This window comes from Spermophilus citellus (assembly GCF_964194105.1).
Source record: "Spermophilus citellus genome assembly, chromosome: 2".
Taxonomy (NCBI): Eukaryota; Metazoa; Chordata; class Mammalia; order Rodentia; family Sciuridae; genus Spermophilus; species Spermophilus citellus.
Window position 1 is genome coordinate 56,273,068 of NC_138183.1, and position 14,219 is coordinate 56,287,286.

Consider the following 14,219-nt stretch of genomic DNA (forward strand, 5'->3'; position numbering starts at 1 on the left):
GAGTTTCTCCATTAAAAGAGAATGCACTGGACACAGTATCTGGGCAGGTGTGTGTCAGAGGCCTCTCAGTATACGGCGACCCAAGGTTGTCCCCTGCGGATACCATCGGAGAGACGCACTGCCCACAGAGCGAGGGAAACACACTGGCACCAGACCAAGGTCCAAGAGGAACTCTTCCACGGGCCCCAGGGGCCCCATGACCTTGGCAGTGTGAGCTCCGCACTCTCCAGGCTCCCGGCGTGCGCCAGCCCTCCGCAGGGGAAAAGCTGCGGGTATCCTTGGGATACTTTCCCAGAGGCCGGGTCAGATTCTCCGCCCTCTTCGCAGGGTGAGTCCGCCCACTAGAGTGACTGGCTGGGGAACGGAGGCGAGTTGCGGGAACCGGATTGGCTGCTCCGCATGAGGAGGGCGGGGAAATGCATGTGAGGGGCGGAGCTAGTGGCGAGGTGGCAGCCGCCGGGCGTTTGCTCGGGAAATGGATGCTCCGCTGGTCCGCCAGCGCCGGGGGCGGGGAAAGCACGCGCTCCGGAGTGCGCGCCCCGCCCAGGAGTCGACGGGAGCGCCCTCCCGCTCCTTCCTCTCTCACCAGCCCTTGGTTGAGCACCCAGCGAAGAAATAGAGTACCTTATAAATTTCTTGATTGATATTTGGGCGGCCGCAGCCGAAAAAGGAACATGGCGCTTGTAGGCAGCCGAGTGGAGCTGGAAGCTGATGAGGTACTAGCGATGGGCAACGCGGGCGCTACCCCTGGAGCCCGCACCCGGGTGCGGGAGGGATGGGCGAGCCCCGCTAGGGGTGGCTGAGGTCCCGCCCCCTGGGTCCGGGTCGGGGACCTGCCGGCTCCCGCTCTAGCTCTGAGGTAGGGGAAGGGGAGGGGGCTGGGTGCGGGCATCTGGCCTTGGCAGTCTCTTCCTTTCGGGACAGGAGGGACCTTGCGGTGTGCCGGCAAGGGGATGTTGAACCCCGAGTTTGGCCCCGGGACGTGTGGGTGCGAATGAGCGGGAGCGTAGGACCTGGAGCTCGGAGCTGTTCAGAGCCTTCCCATGGACTCCCGGGCTTTCCAAAGTAGGACCCCGAAGTCCTGACACTAGCCCTCTGGGGTTCTGGACCTGGGAATCTCGCCTTCTATGGAAGTTTCCTGGTGGCAGAACTGAAGGGCTTACGTTCGATGAAAGAGAGGGCAGCCAGAGGAAAAAGGAACCGAGGGGACATCTGCCAGAACGGCCAGGGCTGCCGGAGGAGCTAACCCCCCGCCCCCGCCCCCGCCCCCAGGCAGTGATGCTTCTTGCTTTTGCTACGGTGCCGGGACACTTCCTTAAGTGAGAACTGTCAGTGGCCTTCGGTGGTCTCAACTATTTAATTAGCCACTTCTTCTTGTCACTGCGCACCTGGGGCTGAGCACTCTGCGGCCCTGCGGCAGGCGCGCAGGACCTGTTGATTTACTGACAGTTCCTTTCAGCGCTTGCCAGCTCCAGAGAAAGCGCTGTCTTGCTCTTGAAGTTGAAGTTGAGGCTCCTGCGGCAGCCGCAGGAACTGCAAAGCCCCTCAGCCGCGGCTTCTGCCATTTTACCTGACTTGAATTTTACAAGTCGCTGCCTAAGAAGGCTTCAGTTTCAAATGATGCAATAGTGGATGACCTGGAGGAGGCGGGATAAAATTTCTGTTCATCTCTTTAATGCTTGGAAACTCCTGAAAACTAACCGATACTATGCTTTAAATGTGGGCCTAACAACAAAAACAGAACTACAGTACCTTTGCACAACTGGTAGAGAAGAGGGCCAGCACGATGTCCAGAACTTTGCTTACATTTTCACAGTTCTTTGACCATCATTCATTTCTTCCTCAGTGTTTTTTTGGTTCCTGATTGTATATTATATTAAATATCCATGTTCCTGGCATGCAAATCTCTCCACAGTATGATCTCAATTGTTTATCTCAGGTTTGTCCTCAGCTGTCTCCCTGTGTATAATCATTTAGTTCAATCATATTTTAAACAAGGAAGAAAGATTGGGAGTAGTTAGTAAATGTGAAGTGAAATTTCTGAATCCTGGGCTGCTTGTCCAAAAGATTTGCTATGTTTAGGGCGGGACTATGGCGCTGTAGACAGGACCCTGTTAATAATTAGATTGGAATAATAGATGTAAACTGGGACTGTTCTAGCATAGTGAGGCATGTGGTAACTCAAGCTGTACTCATTACCTACAAGAAGAACCAAAGTGTTGAAATGTGTGAACTGGTGGGGAGTGCTCTGTTGGGGGAAATAGGTTTCAGAGCAGTAGAGAGTCTGGCACAAAGACAGTTGGTATATGTTTGTTGAATGAATGAATGAATGAATGAATGTAGAAAAGATGTTGCTTGGTAATGTCTCAGTTTTTATTAAACAATTTGTTCATTAACTATTAGATTCCTATTTATTACATGACAGGTACTGTGCTAGTCCTAGGAGATAGCAATTACAAACAGAACTCATTGTTAATGCCAAATCCACTTTTGCCCCTCATATTGTATTTTATCTGTTAGTATAAATGTACCAAGCATTTATTGATCATTTGCTCTGTGCTCAAACTTGGTAGGTGCCTTAGAAAAATAAGACGAAGTTTTGGCTCTTTAGGATTCTCAGGGTAGAAAGATATAACCTATGTAAAAAAACTTCAGAAAATAGCTCAAGGCAGGGTGAGCAAGTAAGAAGTAGGGTGCTGTAGACTGAGTATTCTTGACTTTTTTGGTAAAAGATTTCTAATCGTAAATGGACCAAAGAACTCATCATACTCATGAGTAAAACCCTGTTCTTCAATTTTCACGGTGTATAAAATGAAAATAGCTATTTTATTTATAAGCTGCATTGCTTATATCTGGCTCTTAGTGGTTTTTGTGTGTGACTTAAAATTTGAGGGTTAGATAAAAGTTTTCATGTTACTATTTAATTCTGTTAAAGTAGTCAGCATTTTCTCTTCATCATTTGATAATAATTAAATGCTTAAAAAAGAAATTCATTCTCTTAAGAAGAATGCTGTTTTTATTACCATTATATGATACTCTTGAGAAGTAAAAAGGGACAAAGTCGCAAGTTGGAAAAGTATTATGTTTAGAATTAGGTAAACTGGGCTCTCAGCTCTCTTTACCCCATAGTTGTTCACTATTATTATATGTACATTTATGGAGACTAATTTGCTCCATAGTCATTGAGTCATTTATATGTGGAGACATCTGATTATCCTAGGTGCCAAGCCCTGTTCTAGCCTGGAGATATAACAATGAACAAGACAGACAGACCCTGCCAAGACTAGTAATTTTTTTTTAAAAAATATTTATTTAGTTGTAGATGAACACATCTACAACTATTTATTTTTTATGTGGTGCTGAGGAGTGAACCCAGTGCCTCACATTCGAGGCAAGCACTTTACCACTGAGCTACAGCCTCAGCCCTGTGACCAGTGATCTTGATTGAGCAAGTCTGTCAACCTCTAAGGATTCTTTCAGTTTCCTCAACTGAAAATAGTTGGGCTAGAGAACTCTAAGTTTCTCTCAGCTCCAAAAATCTATGCTTTTGTATGTGTGTGTGCGCGCGTATGTGTTTTGAAGGGGATGGAGAAGGGGGTTTTATGTTTTGGGAGAAAGGCTAATAATATGGAAGTCAATGGGAGCACTGAGGTTAGGACTTGTATCCTCAATGGGAGCAAAAATTTGATTCTTGAAGGGGACAAAATATCTTAGATATTATAATGTTTTGTGGTTCTTCAAAGCTCAGTCAACAAAATCCTTTTAACATTTTCACTTTTCTCACCTGTTTTTCCTTAGTATTACATGAGCAACATTGACATCAAGTTCATGGAAAATATACAGATGTGTGCAGGGTCAATACAACAAATTCCTGGCAAATTATCAGATGGCTATCATTAGAGGACCAATTGAGGACATTCTATCAGTTGCTTGATCATATCTTTTTTTTTTTTTTTTTTTTTTTTTAGTGAGAGAGGAGAGAGAGAGAGAGAGAGAGAGAGAGAGAGAGAATTTTTAATATTTATTTTTTAGTTCTCGGCGGACACAACATCTTTGTTGGTATGTGGTGCTGAGGATCGAACCCAGGCCGCACGCATGCCAGGCGAGCGCGCTACCGCTTGAGCCACATCCCCAGCCTGCTTGATCATATCTTAATTGGTGACTTTAGTTGGCTGCCATCAGTTGCATTGTGGATGTGGCTTACATTTGGCCCTCAGTTTCTTTTTTTTTTTTTTTTGTTTAAAATAATTTTTACTTTAATTTTTAATTTGCATGACATGAATTCCTAATTTACATAATAAAATAGAAGTAAGAAATTATTTACTTGGAGAAAGAAAACTTTATTTTTAAAGAAATTTTTTATTCTAATTTGTTTTATATGACAGCAGAATGCATTACAATTTATATTACATATATAGAGCACAATTTTTCATCTCTCTGCTTGTATAGAAAGTATATTCACGCCATTTGTGTCTTCTTCATACATGTATTTAGGGTAGTGATGTTCATCTCATTACACTATCTTTTTTTACCCCTCTGCCCTATCTACAGTTTGTCTAATCTTCCCATGCTCCCCCTCCCAACCTCACTGTGAATCAGCTCCTTATATCAGAGAAAACATTTGGCATTTGTTTTTTTTTGGGGATTGGCTTACTTCACTTAGCATTATATTCTCCTGGCTCTCAGTTTTTTTTTTTTTTTTTTTTTTGTGTGTGTGTGTGTATATGTGTTACTTGAGATTTGAGGGCTAAATGAAAATAGTTTATATTTTATTTAATTCTATAAAATATTCAACATTTTCTCTTTTCAGTATTGACAATAATTATATGAAGTGCTGAAACAGATAATATTGACCATACTTGAATGAATAACTAGTAGCTAGTTAAATTTAATATTATTTTATCATGTAAACCAAAAGATCACCAAAATAACTTATTCTTTATTTATGTATGTATTTTGTGATATTGGGGATTGGATCCAGGGCCTTATGTGTGCTAGGTAAAGGCTCTATAGACACTGTGCTACATTCCTAGTCCCTAAAATAGGTTTTGAATTTTATTTTTTTAATTGGTATTGGGAATTGAACCTGAAGTACTTTACTACTGAGCCATATCTGTAGTTCCTTTTATTTTGTATTTTGAGACAGGGCCTAACTAAGTTCTTGAAGCTGGCCTTGAACTTGAAGTTTCCTGCCTCAGCCTTCCAAGTTGCTGGGATTACAGGTGTGGGCCATGGTCCAGTTAGGTTTTGATTGTTGTTAAAAAAAAAAATGGTTGTGTTATTATATAGTTACATGAATTAGAAAATTGCATATATGATTTGATACATTTAAATTGTTAGTAAATTCTTGAAAGGTTAAATGTTAATATCTTTAAAGTTTTGAATTTGACATTTACAATTTTTATTTAGCTATTCTGAATATATTCTGAATAAAAGCTCTACTTATTAATTTTATGTTTAAAATATGTATGTAATTGAAATTTCATGGGGAGGTGCAATTAGGAAAATAAATATATAAACACTCCTTAGGGAAGTGATGATGAAGAAAGGTTGAGAAACACTGAGAGAAAGAAATTGCTTATGTGACAGATGCTTTCATGGACTGCTTTACTTTTTAATTTCTTTTTTTGAGATAGAGTCTTGCTATGTTGTCAGGCTAATCTCTAACTCCTGGATTTAAACAATCCTCTTACCTCAGCCTTTTAAATAGCTGAGACTATAGACATGGCCCACTATGCTTGGCTTCATGGCTCTCTTTTTGGTCCAGGATATTTAAAACCTAATTCTGATCTAGAAATTTTTTCCCTTTAAAGTTTAGATGAAGGCTTTGTTTTGGTCTCTTGGCTTCTTTTTTTTTTTTTTTGAGGCAGGCCTGGCTAAATTGCCCATGCTGGCATTTAACTCACTGTCTTTCTGCCTCTACCTTAGCCTGAGGAGTAGATGAGATTATAGGCTTACTCCTGTCTGGATGAAGTTTTGATAAAATTGCCACGATTTTCTTAGAGTCAGATTCATTCTTTCATTCCACTGATGTTCATTGGGCACCTCCTAGATGCCAAAAGTCTGTAGATGCTGAAAATACACACTAGAATAAGACTTACTGTCCTTGAGTGCATTGTCTAGCAAAAGACAGTTACACAAAGCAAGTAGTTCTATCTTTGTGTCAGAGTAGGGTTTAGGTCATTGGACTTGGTCCTGAAAGAAGATCAGGATTGTGCTAGGCAGAAAGCAGGATAAGGTGCAGGCCTTGGTAGAAGTTGAGGTTGGTAGCAGTGAAAGCAGAGCATCCACATGGTGGGAAGGAGAGCCTGGAAACTGAAAGCCTGGTTCAGATTGCGTGCTGAAGTATCTAATGCCACGCTAAGGACTTTGGGATATATATATCCTAAAAAATGGGAATCTGGAAGGTTTTTAACCAGGCAATATGATCAGATTGTTTATTTTAGAAAGATAAGCCTGGTGATGTTGATGTAGCAGATTGTGGAGTTGGCAGCAGGTGGGACTAGGGGCTGTTGCAACAGTTCACTTGGGAGATAATGAGGACTGGAGTAGAGCAAAGGCTGTGGGGTTGAAGAGGAGAGGCCAGTTTGAGGGTCATTTAGTGAAAACATGGAAGAGGACTTGGCTTCATGGCCTGTACCCCAGTTTGAGGGTCAATGATACAGGGAGGGAGAGAGGAGCCATTTAATTATAATGCTGGGTTCTTTGTGTAACCACAAACTTGAATGGTGATGATGTCACCTAAGGAAGAAGAGAAGGGTTTGGGTAGGTGCAGAGGATGGGGAATGATACAAGCAGAAAAACCTGTGGTTCAATGAGAGTTTTCTTAGTGAGGGGGCATAGGTGGTTAGTTTTTGAGGGTTTGGATTTGAGCAAAGTTAAGAAAGGGTATTTATAAATTGGTAATGCAGGCTAGTGGAAGGGACACTCAATTTACTATCAGTCTCAACTCCAGCTCAGGTTAAGCAACAGGCAATTTTGCTGAAACAATCAGTCTTGAATCTCTTTTGAAACCCCATCTATTCTTTTTTTTGGGGTGGTGGTAGTGGTGCTGGGAATTGGACCCAGAGCCTTATGTGCATGCAAGGCAAGCACTCTACCAACTGAGCTGTATCCCCAGATCTAAAGGGACTCTTGAAGCGTGCAATGCCTGGGAGTTCATAATGCCACTCACATTTTCAGTCCTTTAGTTAAAGACTGTGTGTGTGTGTGAGAGAGAGAATGTGTGTGTGTGTGTGTGTGTGTGTGTGTAGTAAGTATTTTTAGCTGTGATCTGTGGATATGTCCCCTTGGTATTGCTCATATTATGCTGATACACATAGGACCTACATATTGAATATTTTAGTAAAATGATAAATTGTGTGTATTTGTGGGTTTGATAGTAACTAGTAACTAGTGGGAATGATTCTGTCTGATTTAATTTATTGAATACTGTGCTGGTTGGGGGGAAGGCTAGCAGAGCTCTTGCCCTAGGTTGTAGTCTAGAGGGAGATGGGTGACAGCCTTAAAAGGAGGGATGCCAGCATGCTTTAGGAGCAAAGAGGAAGGCACCTCACTGGGGGAAGGAGTCAGGGATAGCTTCCTGGAGGAGGCCATTTCTTAGAAATCTGGTATTACAGGATGAATAGGGTTAGCCATGCAGAAGTGATGTAGGGATGAGGAGAGCTTTTGAAGTGTTTTACAGGGAGGGAATAGCAGGATAAGATACAAAGTTGAGGGATAGCCTACAGTGCTTTGGGTGGCTGGGAGGAAATGAGGATGGAGGGATAGTATATTAAGGTTCTCGAGAGACAGAACCATAGGATAGGGCAGGTAGGTAGGTAGGTAGGTAGCTAGATAGAAGAGGGAGTTGGAGGCTAAGAAGGTCTCACGGTATGCTTACTGAAAACTGGTGAGCCAGGAAAATTGGTAGCATGGCTCACTCCAAGTCTGGAAGCCTCAGAACCAGGGGAGTTGGTGGCATAACTCTCAGTCTGAGACTGGAGGCCTAACAACATGAGGGGTCCATTAGTATAAGTCCTGGAGTTTGAGGGATGAAGAACCTTAAGTTCTGATGCCCACCGGCAAGAGATGGATATCTCAGTTTCAAAAGAGAGAGGAAAAAACAAATTCACATTACCTCTGCCTTTTTGTTTTGTTTAGGCCCACAGCCAATAGAATGGTGCTTGATGATGGTGAACCTTCCTTACTCAGTCCCTAGAAGCGGATGGGAGGGAGACCTGCCAAAGTAGGGAGAGAGTTGGGTTTCCTGTGTTGTATTTGCAGAATGAGTATTGGAACCCACTGAAGGCCTGGTATATGCTAGGCTTACTAAGTACTGACTAGTCTATGATGGGTAAGCTGTAATTTTTGACCTCTCTTGAGAAGATGGTCAGGAATGTGGACATAAATAGACATCTTTGACAGGACATTAGAGAGCATTTGTAAGTCCTATGCTCCAAGGAGAAGAAGAAAAGCTTTTATGGGGCATTCAGCTGGGATGTCACATCAAGGGTCCCCTAACTTTTTGGCCCTTGGTTTCCTCATGGGCAACATGAAGGAGTTGAAATTGATTATCTGACTATAATGTTCCTTTCAGCTTTAACATCTATCATCTCGAAGGTGACATTAGATCTGGAGTTGAAGGGGTGAAATTTCAGCAGGTACTGAGGAAGCAGATCACCCATTCTCCAGGCAGTGGGAATAGCAGGGGGAATATGCCTGGACATGGATGAAGCATGAGGCCATGTGACTGCAGGATTGGGTATGAGGGAGTTAAGTGGCTAGGCAGGAAAACTATGGTGTGTGTTCCAGCCAGATTTTGGTAGGCCTTAAACTAGTTCAGCTAAGGATGTCCCCCGCCACCTCCCTCTGTTTTTGTTTTTGACAGTTGGGAGAGGTATGTATTCTGTATTTGGGAAATGTTTTTCCTTTCTCCTCCCCTCCTTTTTTATGATAAGGGAAATAACAGTATCCCATTTCAGTAGTTTCACTTGCCCCTTTCTCAATCTCAGTTCCTAGACTGTAAACTGAAATACAGTGAGTAGGTCAGACATGTTTGAGGAATTCCAGAGGCTTACATTTCATCACATAGATTCTCAAGTTCGTGCCAGAGCCCACTGGACCTGCTTCTCGTGTGGTCAGCAGGACTAGTCACCATTTTTCTGAGCATGTGCTGGGCATTCCTTTGCTCCTACCCTGTTTCTTCCAGCCATTGCGGCCTGCAGTTCTAGGATTCCTGGACTTTTTCAATACATGACACAGTCCTTCCACTCAGAGCTTAAACAAAACAAAAAACAACAAACCTCAGATTCTCACATAATTTTTCAAACTCAATGCGGCATGTTCTTTTTGAGAGGAGGCAGGCAAGATAGATAAGGAGAGAGTGAGAGAGTCTTGAAGAGAAGAAAGTGGGGCTTGACTTAAGGATCTTATCCCCAGAAGCCTTCATATGTCATCTGGTCGGAGCCATCTGTCAAATATTCATTGACCAATACCAGCCACCTCCTGTGCAGAGCAGCATCAAGCTTCTTAGGGAGCAGCCAGCTGGGTTCAGGTCCTAGTTTCCTTGTTGTCTGACCTTGGGTTCATTATGTAACTTCTCTGATGCTGTTCATTTATGAAGAATGAAATCAGATTATGCTTTGCAGAATACCTAGCACATGAAAGTATTCCTTTTCCCTTATGCATTTACTTTGAGGTATCTCATCACTGTTCATTATTTATAAATTTTATGAATAATCTGCAGATAATGTTTTGGTGTGTTAAAAACAATTTTATCTTATATTTACATATTGAGAAGAAAATCTGCAGGAATACATGCTTTAGAAAAGAAAGTAAATGACAAGTTTGGGTTACTCAGTTGGCTTAGATACCGAATCAGAGTTAAGAAGTCTCGTGCCCTGACTCTAAATTTATGCCCTCTTCCCAAGGTCAGGGGCCTGAAAACTTCATAAGAAGCCCAAATGCAGCCTGTAGCCTAGCTGTTTTTGTAAGTAGAATTTTTTGGGGACATAACCATGCCAATTTGTTTAGGTGTTGCTGTGGTTGCTTCTGTACTACAGAGGTTGGAATTGAGAGGTTGGAATTATATGATTCCTACTGCTGAAATACCCATAGGTCCTTTGTAGTTTGCTGACCCCTGGAGTAGGGGATTTCTGGGGATATGTGTAAGTTTGTTTATGATGTGTTGTAAGTCTTATAGATTAAATTTGCTTATTTCCTTAATACTTTATTATTATTATGATATATTTATATTATTAATTATCATGATATTAATATTAGATATTATTATGGTTTGAATGTGGGGTATCCCCTGAAAGCTCATATGTGAGATAATCCAGGAATGTTCAGAAGTGAAATGATTAGATTGTGAGAGCTGGGACCTAATTGGTGGATTAATCCATTTGATGAATCAATAATCTGAAAGGACCACTATGTTGGGTAATAACTGTAGGCAGGTGGGGCGTGACTGGATGAAGTAGTTAAGATGGGGTGGGCTGCCTTGGGGATTTTTATTTTGTCCCTGATGCCTGGATTTCCCTCTCTGCTTCCTGGCTGCCATGAACTGTGCAGTTTTCCTCTGCCACACTCTTCTGCCGTGATGTTCTGCCTCACCTCAGGCTCAGAGCAATGGAGTTGGCTGACCATGGAATGAACTTCTGAAACCATGAGCTAAAATAAACTTTTCCTACTCTAAGTTGTTCTTGTCAGATATTTTCATCGGAATGATGAAAAACTGACTAGTATATATTAAAAAAGAGAGAAAAATAGAAATTTATTTGCTATGTCCTTTGAAGTGGTGTGGTGCAAGTTCTGGAGTCAGATGGACATGGATTTGAATCTCTGCTGTTTCTTGCATAGCCTTGGATACGTTACTTAATCTGTCTTCAGTTTCTTCATCTATGGAATGGAGACAATAGAAGCTACTTCATGGTGCTATTGTGGATTAAAGGTCTACATAGTGCTTGGCACTTGAGAATCAGATGCTGGCTCTTAACACTTGGTTGTTAAGGCTACTTACTCTATGTTGCTGCTTGGCATTGTTTTCTCAGCAGTGTAAGGAACAGGCATTGGATAAAGGTTGGCCCATGCAGGGTCCTGCACAACAGTCCTGCTCCACTGGTGGAGCCTGTAGGATGGGTGCAGTTGACTCTTAGGCTCATCCCCAGGACTCCAGCTGGGTAAATTCTACAGATATACAGCCCTCATGGCTTTCCTTTCCTGAAGAGAGGAGAAACCACTTAACACAAAAGAGAACAGTAAACAGATTCAAGGGCCATCTATTCTAGCTCCATCTACAACTGAACAGTGTTAGTACTTATCAGCTGGGAAACTCGTCATGTCAGTAATGTATAGGAAATTGCATTTGCCATTGACACAGAAATGGTGTTGTAATCTCTTGTTTCCCTGAAAACAGTCTTAGAGGGTTTTTATGTAGCACCTATATGTTAATAGGAGTCTCTGATCTGTAAGAAGCATGTTTATATTCAACTACTCTATTAGTCCATTTTGTGCTTCTATAACAGAACCTCTGAGACTGGGTAATTTATGAACAGAGATTTGTTTCTTACAGTTCTAGAGGCTGGGATAGTAAAGACTGAGGGGCTATATCCAGCAAAGATCTTGCTGCATCCTAACCTGACATCTCATGCGAGAGAGCGTGCATGCATGTAAGAGAAAGAGGAGGCTGAGCTGGTTTTTGTCACATTTCACTCTTGCAATAAATAACTTCTTTAATATTAGCATTAATCTATCACTCTTAAAAAGATCCACCTCTCAACACTATTGCATCCGGGATTAAATTTATAGCACATGAACTTTGGTGGATACAGTTTAAACTGTAGCAGTTACCCAATATAAGAAGCTGAAAGGTAAAGGGAGGTGACAAGTGTGCAAACACTCCTGGGTTCTTGAGGGAGCTCTAGGTTCTTGCTGTGCTCCAGAGCAATCCACTTTTACCTTGTTTCTCAAATTAAAAATTTGTCCATAGCTTCTTATTGCCTTTGAGGTAAAATGTGATCATTGCAGCATAACACATAAGGCCTTAATTAGGGTCTAGTTCAGTGGTTCTCACATTTTAATGAGTATAAAAATTATCAGGATGGGAGCAGGTGGCTTGTTAAGATGCACATACTGGGTCCTACTGCCAGCATTTCTTAGTAGGTCTGGGGCCAGTCCTACAATCTGGAGTTCCTAACATGGACTTTTCACATTTGCTGTTTTGAAATGATTGTGGTTTCTCTTATGCCCAGTTTCCCAAAAGGTGGTCCTTTGTCATTTCCCAATTCTTTCATCTGCCGTTCTCTCAACTGGCTTATTCTTTTCATCCTTTAAGATCTCCTGTAGGTATTCTTCCTCTTCCAGTCTTCCAGATTCTGCTTCCTTCCTTCCCTCCAGATGCTAGCTAGCTTCCCTGGCTACCTATCCCTTTGGCTTCTGTGCCGTGGCGTCCAACTGGGATTCAGCAGGAAAGGAACCCTCTCTCCCTTAGAGACAAAGCAGCAAAGGAACTTCTTCTAGTGCTAACAGCATAGTACTTTTATCCTCTCCGAGGAGGGACAATTTACCTGCATAGTCCATTAGCATTACCTCTGTACACTTAACTCCCACATTATCAGATGTGATTTACATATAAAATTCACTCTTTTTTTTCTTTTGGTTTGTTTTTGTGGTGCTAGGAATTGAGCCCTGAACTTTGCACTTGTTAGGCAAGCACTCTGTTACCGAGGTACACCCCCAGCCCAAAGTTCACTCCTTTTAAGTGTTCTATGATTTTATTAAATTTATAGAGTTGTGTAGCCATCACCATAGTCCATTTTAAGAACATTTCCTTCACCCTGTAAAGATCCCTTTTGCCCTTTTCCTTTCAGCTTAGTTTAAAAATCATCAGGAGAAAATAAAATTTCCCAAGCAGAAATGAAAAAATGAGCATCTGTTGAAAGCAAATGAAAGAGAATACAAAAAGAAAAAGAAATGGAGACAGACCTCAATGGTTCAGCAATGCTTTATTAAGCAAAGGAGGGGCACATTTTCAAGGACAAAATGTTGATGGGCTACTAGGGTCTGAGTTTTATAGGGTTTAGCAGGGCCAGGTCATGGGCGGAAGTTTGGTGGTGGGCTCATTTAGGGTGGGTAGATAAGGGAAGTTTCCTGGGGCCTACTGGACTGGAAACAGCCTGTTCAGCTATAGGTGGGGGCCAGGTGCAGTTCCTCCTGTGCTCTTCCCCATTTTTCCTTCTGCTTTCCTCCCGCTGGACTTCTATTTTATCCCACTGCAATGACAAAATCTCCAAATTTACCACAGACATCTCCCCACACACTTGTCAGGAGGGCAGGTCGGGGAACTATTGTAGATAAGGGAAGTTCCCTGGGGCCTGTTTTCCATATCTGTCATCTGTAATAGGTGATGAGGATAAAGCACAGGTATTAGGTATCAGTAAGCCAGATTGGAGAGCAGGGTGCATTTGGGTCAGTGGTTGACATGGCTTACACATTGTGACATCATCAGAAGGAAGGCTGCTGAGCTTTGTGCATTACCCCTGCCCATGAAAATAATTTGTTCCATATTGAGAAAGCAGATGTGTATGTAGTTCATATCGATGTCCCCCGCCCCTCTGGTTTTCTAGTTAATTCCCCAAGACACTTGCTATTTATCCAACATGTTTAGGTTCCCGCTGGAAGGATGCACAAACAGTTGACATTTCTAAGCCATTGCTGGTTGAGTAAAAAGAAAGAACTATCACTGTCTCCAGTCTCAACTAGGACCAAACAAACAAACAAAGAAAAACCCATAAAACAAAAAAAAACCAAAAAGCCAAAACAAACAAAAAAGACCAACCAAACAAAATCAGCCTTTTTACCAGCACACCCGAATTTCAGACTTGTATCTGTTCCAAGCAAGGCATGTGGAAGTGAGGAAATAACATGGACAGGCTTGGTCAGAGGCATGATTGTACTTCTGCTTCTTGCTGGCAGCGTGACCTTGGCCAAATTAATTAACCTCTTTGTGAACTTCAGTCTTCTCATCAGTCAAATGGAGATTCCAGTGTCCTCTTCAGAGTTGCTGGATGCTGTGGCACCTTATTCACTGCCTGGCATACTATAAACACTTAGTTGCAGCCATTCATTTGATTAGCAATTAGGTATAGATTTTGCTTTTCATAAGTGCATTTTTTTGGTGAGGATTTTATAGAACAGGAAAAGAATCATATATCATGGTTAGATTGTTTTAAATGCTC

The 14,219-nt window shown here is 42.1% G+C and overlaps 1 protein-coding gene across 1 annotated transcript in view; it reads left to right on the top strand.

Moving 5' to 3' along the window:
* Nucleotides 1–418: 418 nt before the first annotated feature.
* TTC39B (tetratricopeptide repeat domain 39B) overlaps nucleotides 419–14,219 on the top strand; it is a 131,631-nt gene continuing 117,830 nt past the window's right edge. The window contains exon 1 of the mRNA XM_081278615.1: nucleotides 419–716. Within this exon, the coding sequence (XP_081134741.1) occupies nucleotides 675–716 (42 nt within the window). The 5' untranslated portion in view covers nucleotides 419–674. The remainder of the gene's footprint in view (nucleotides 717–14,219) is intronic.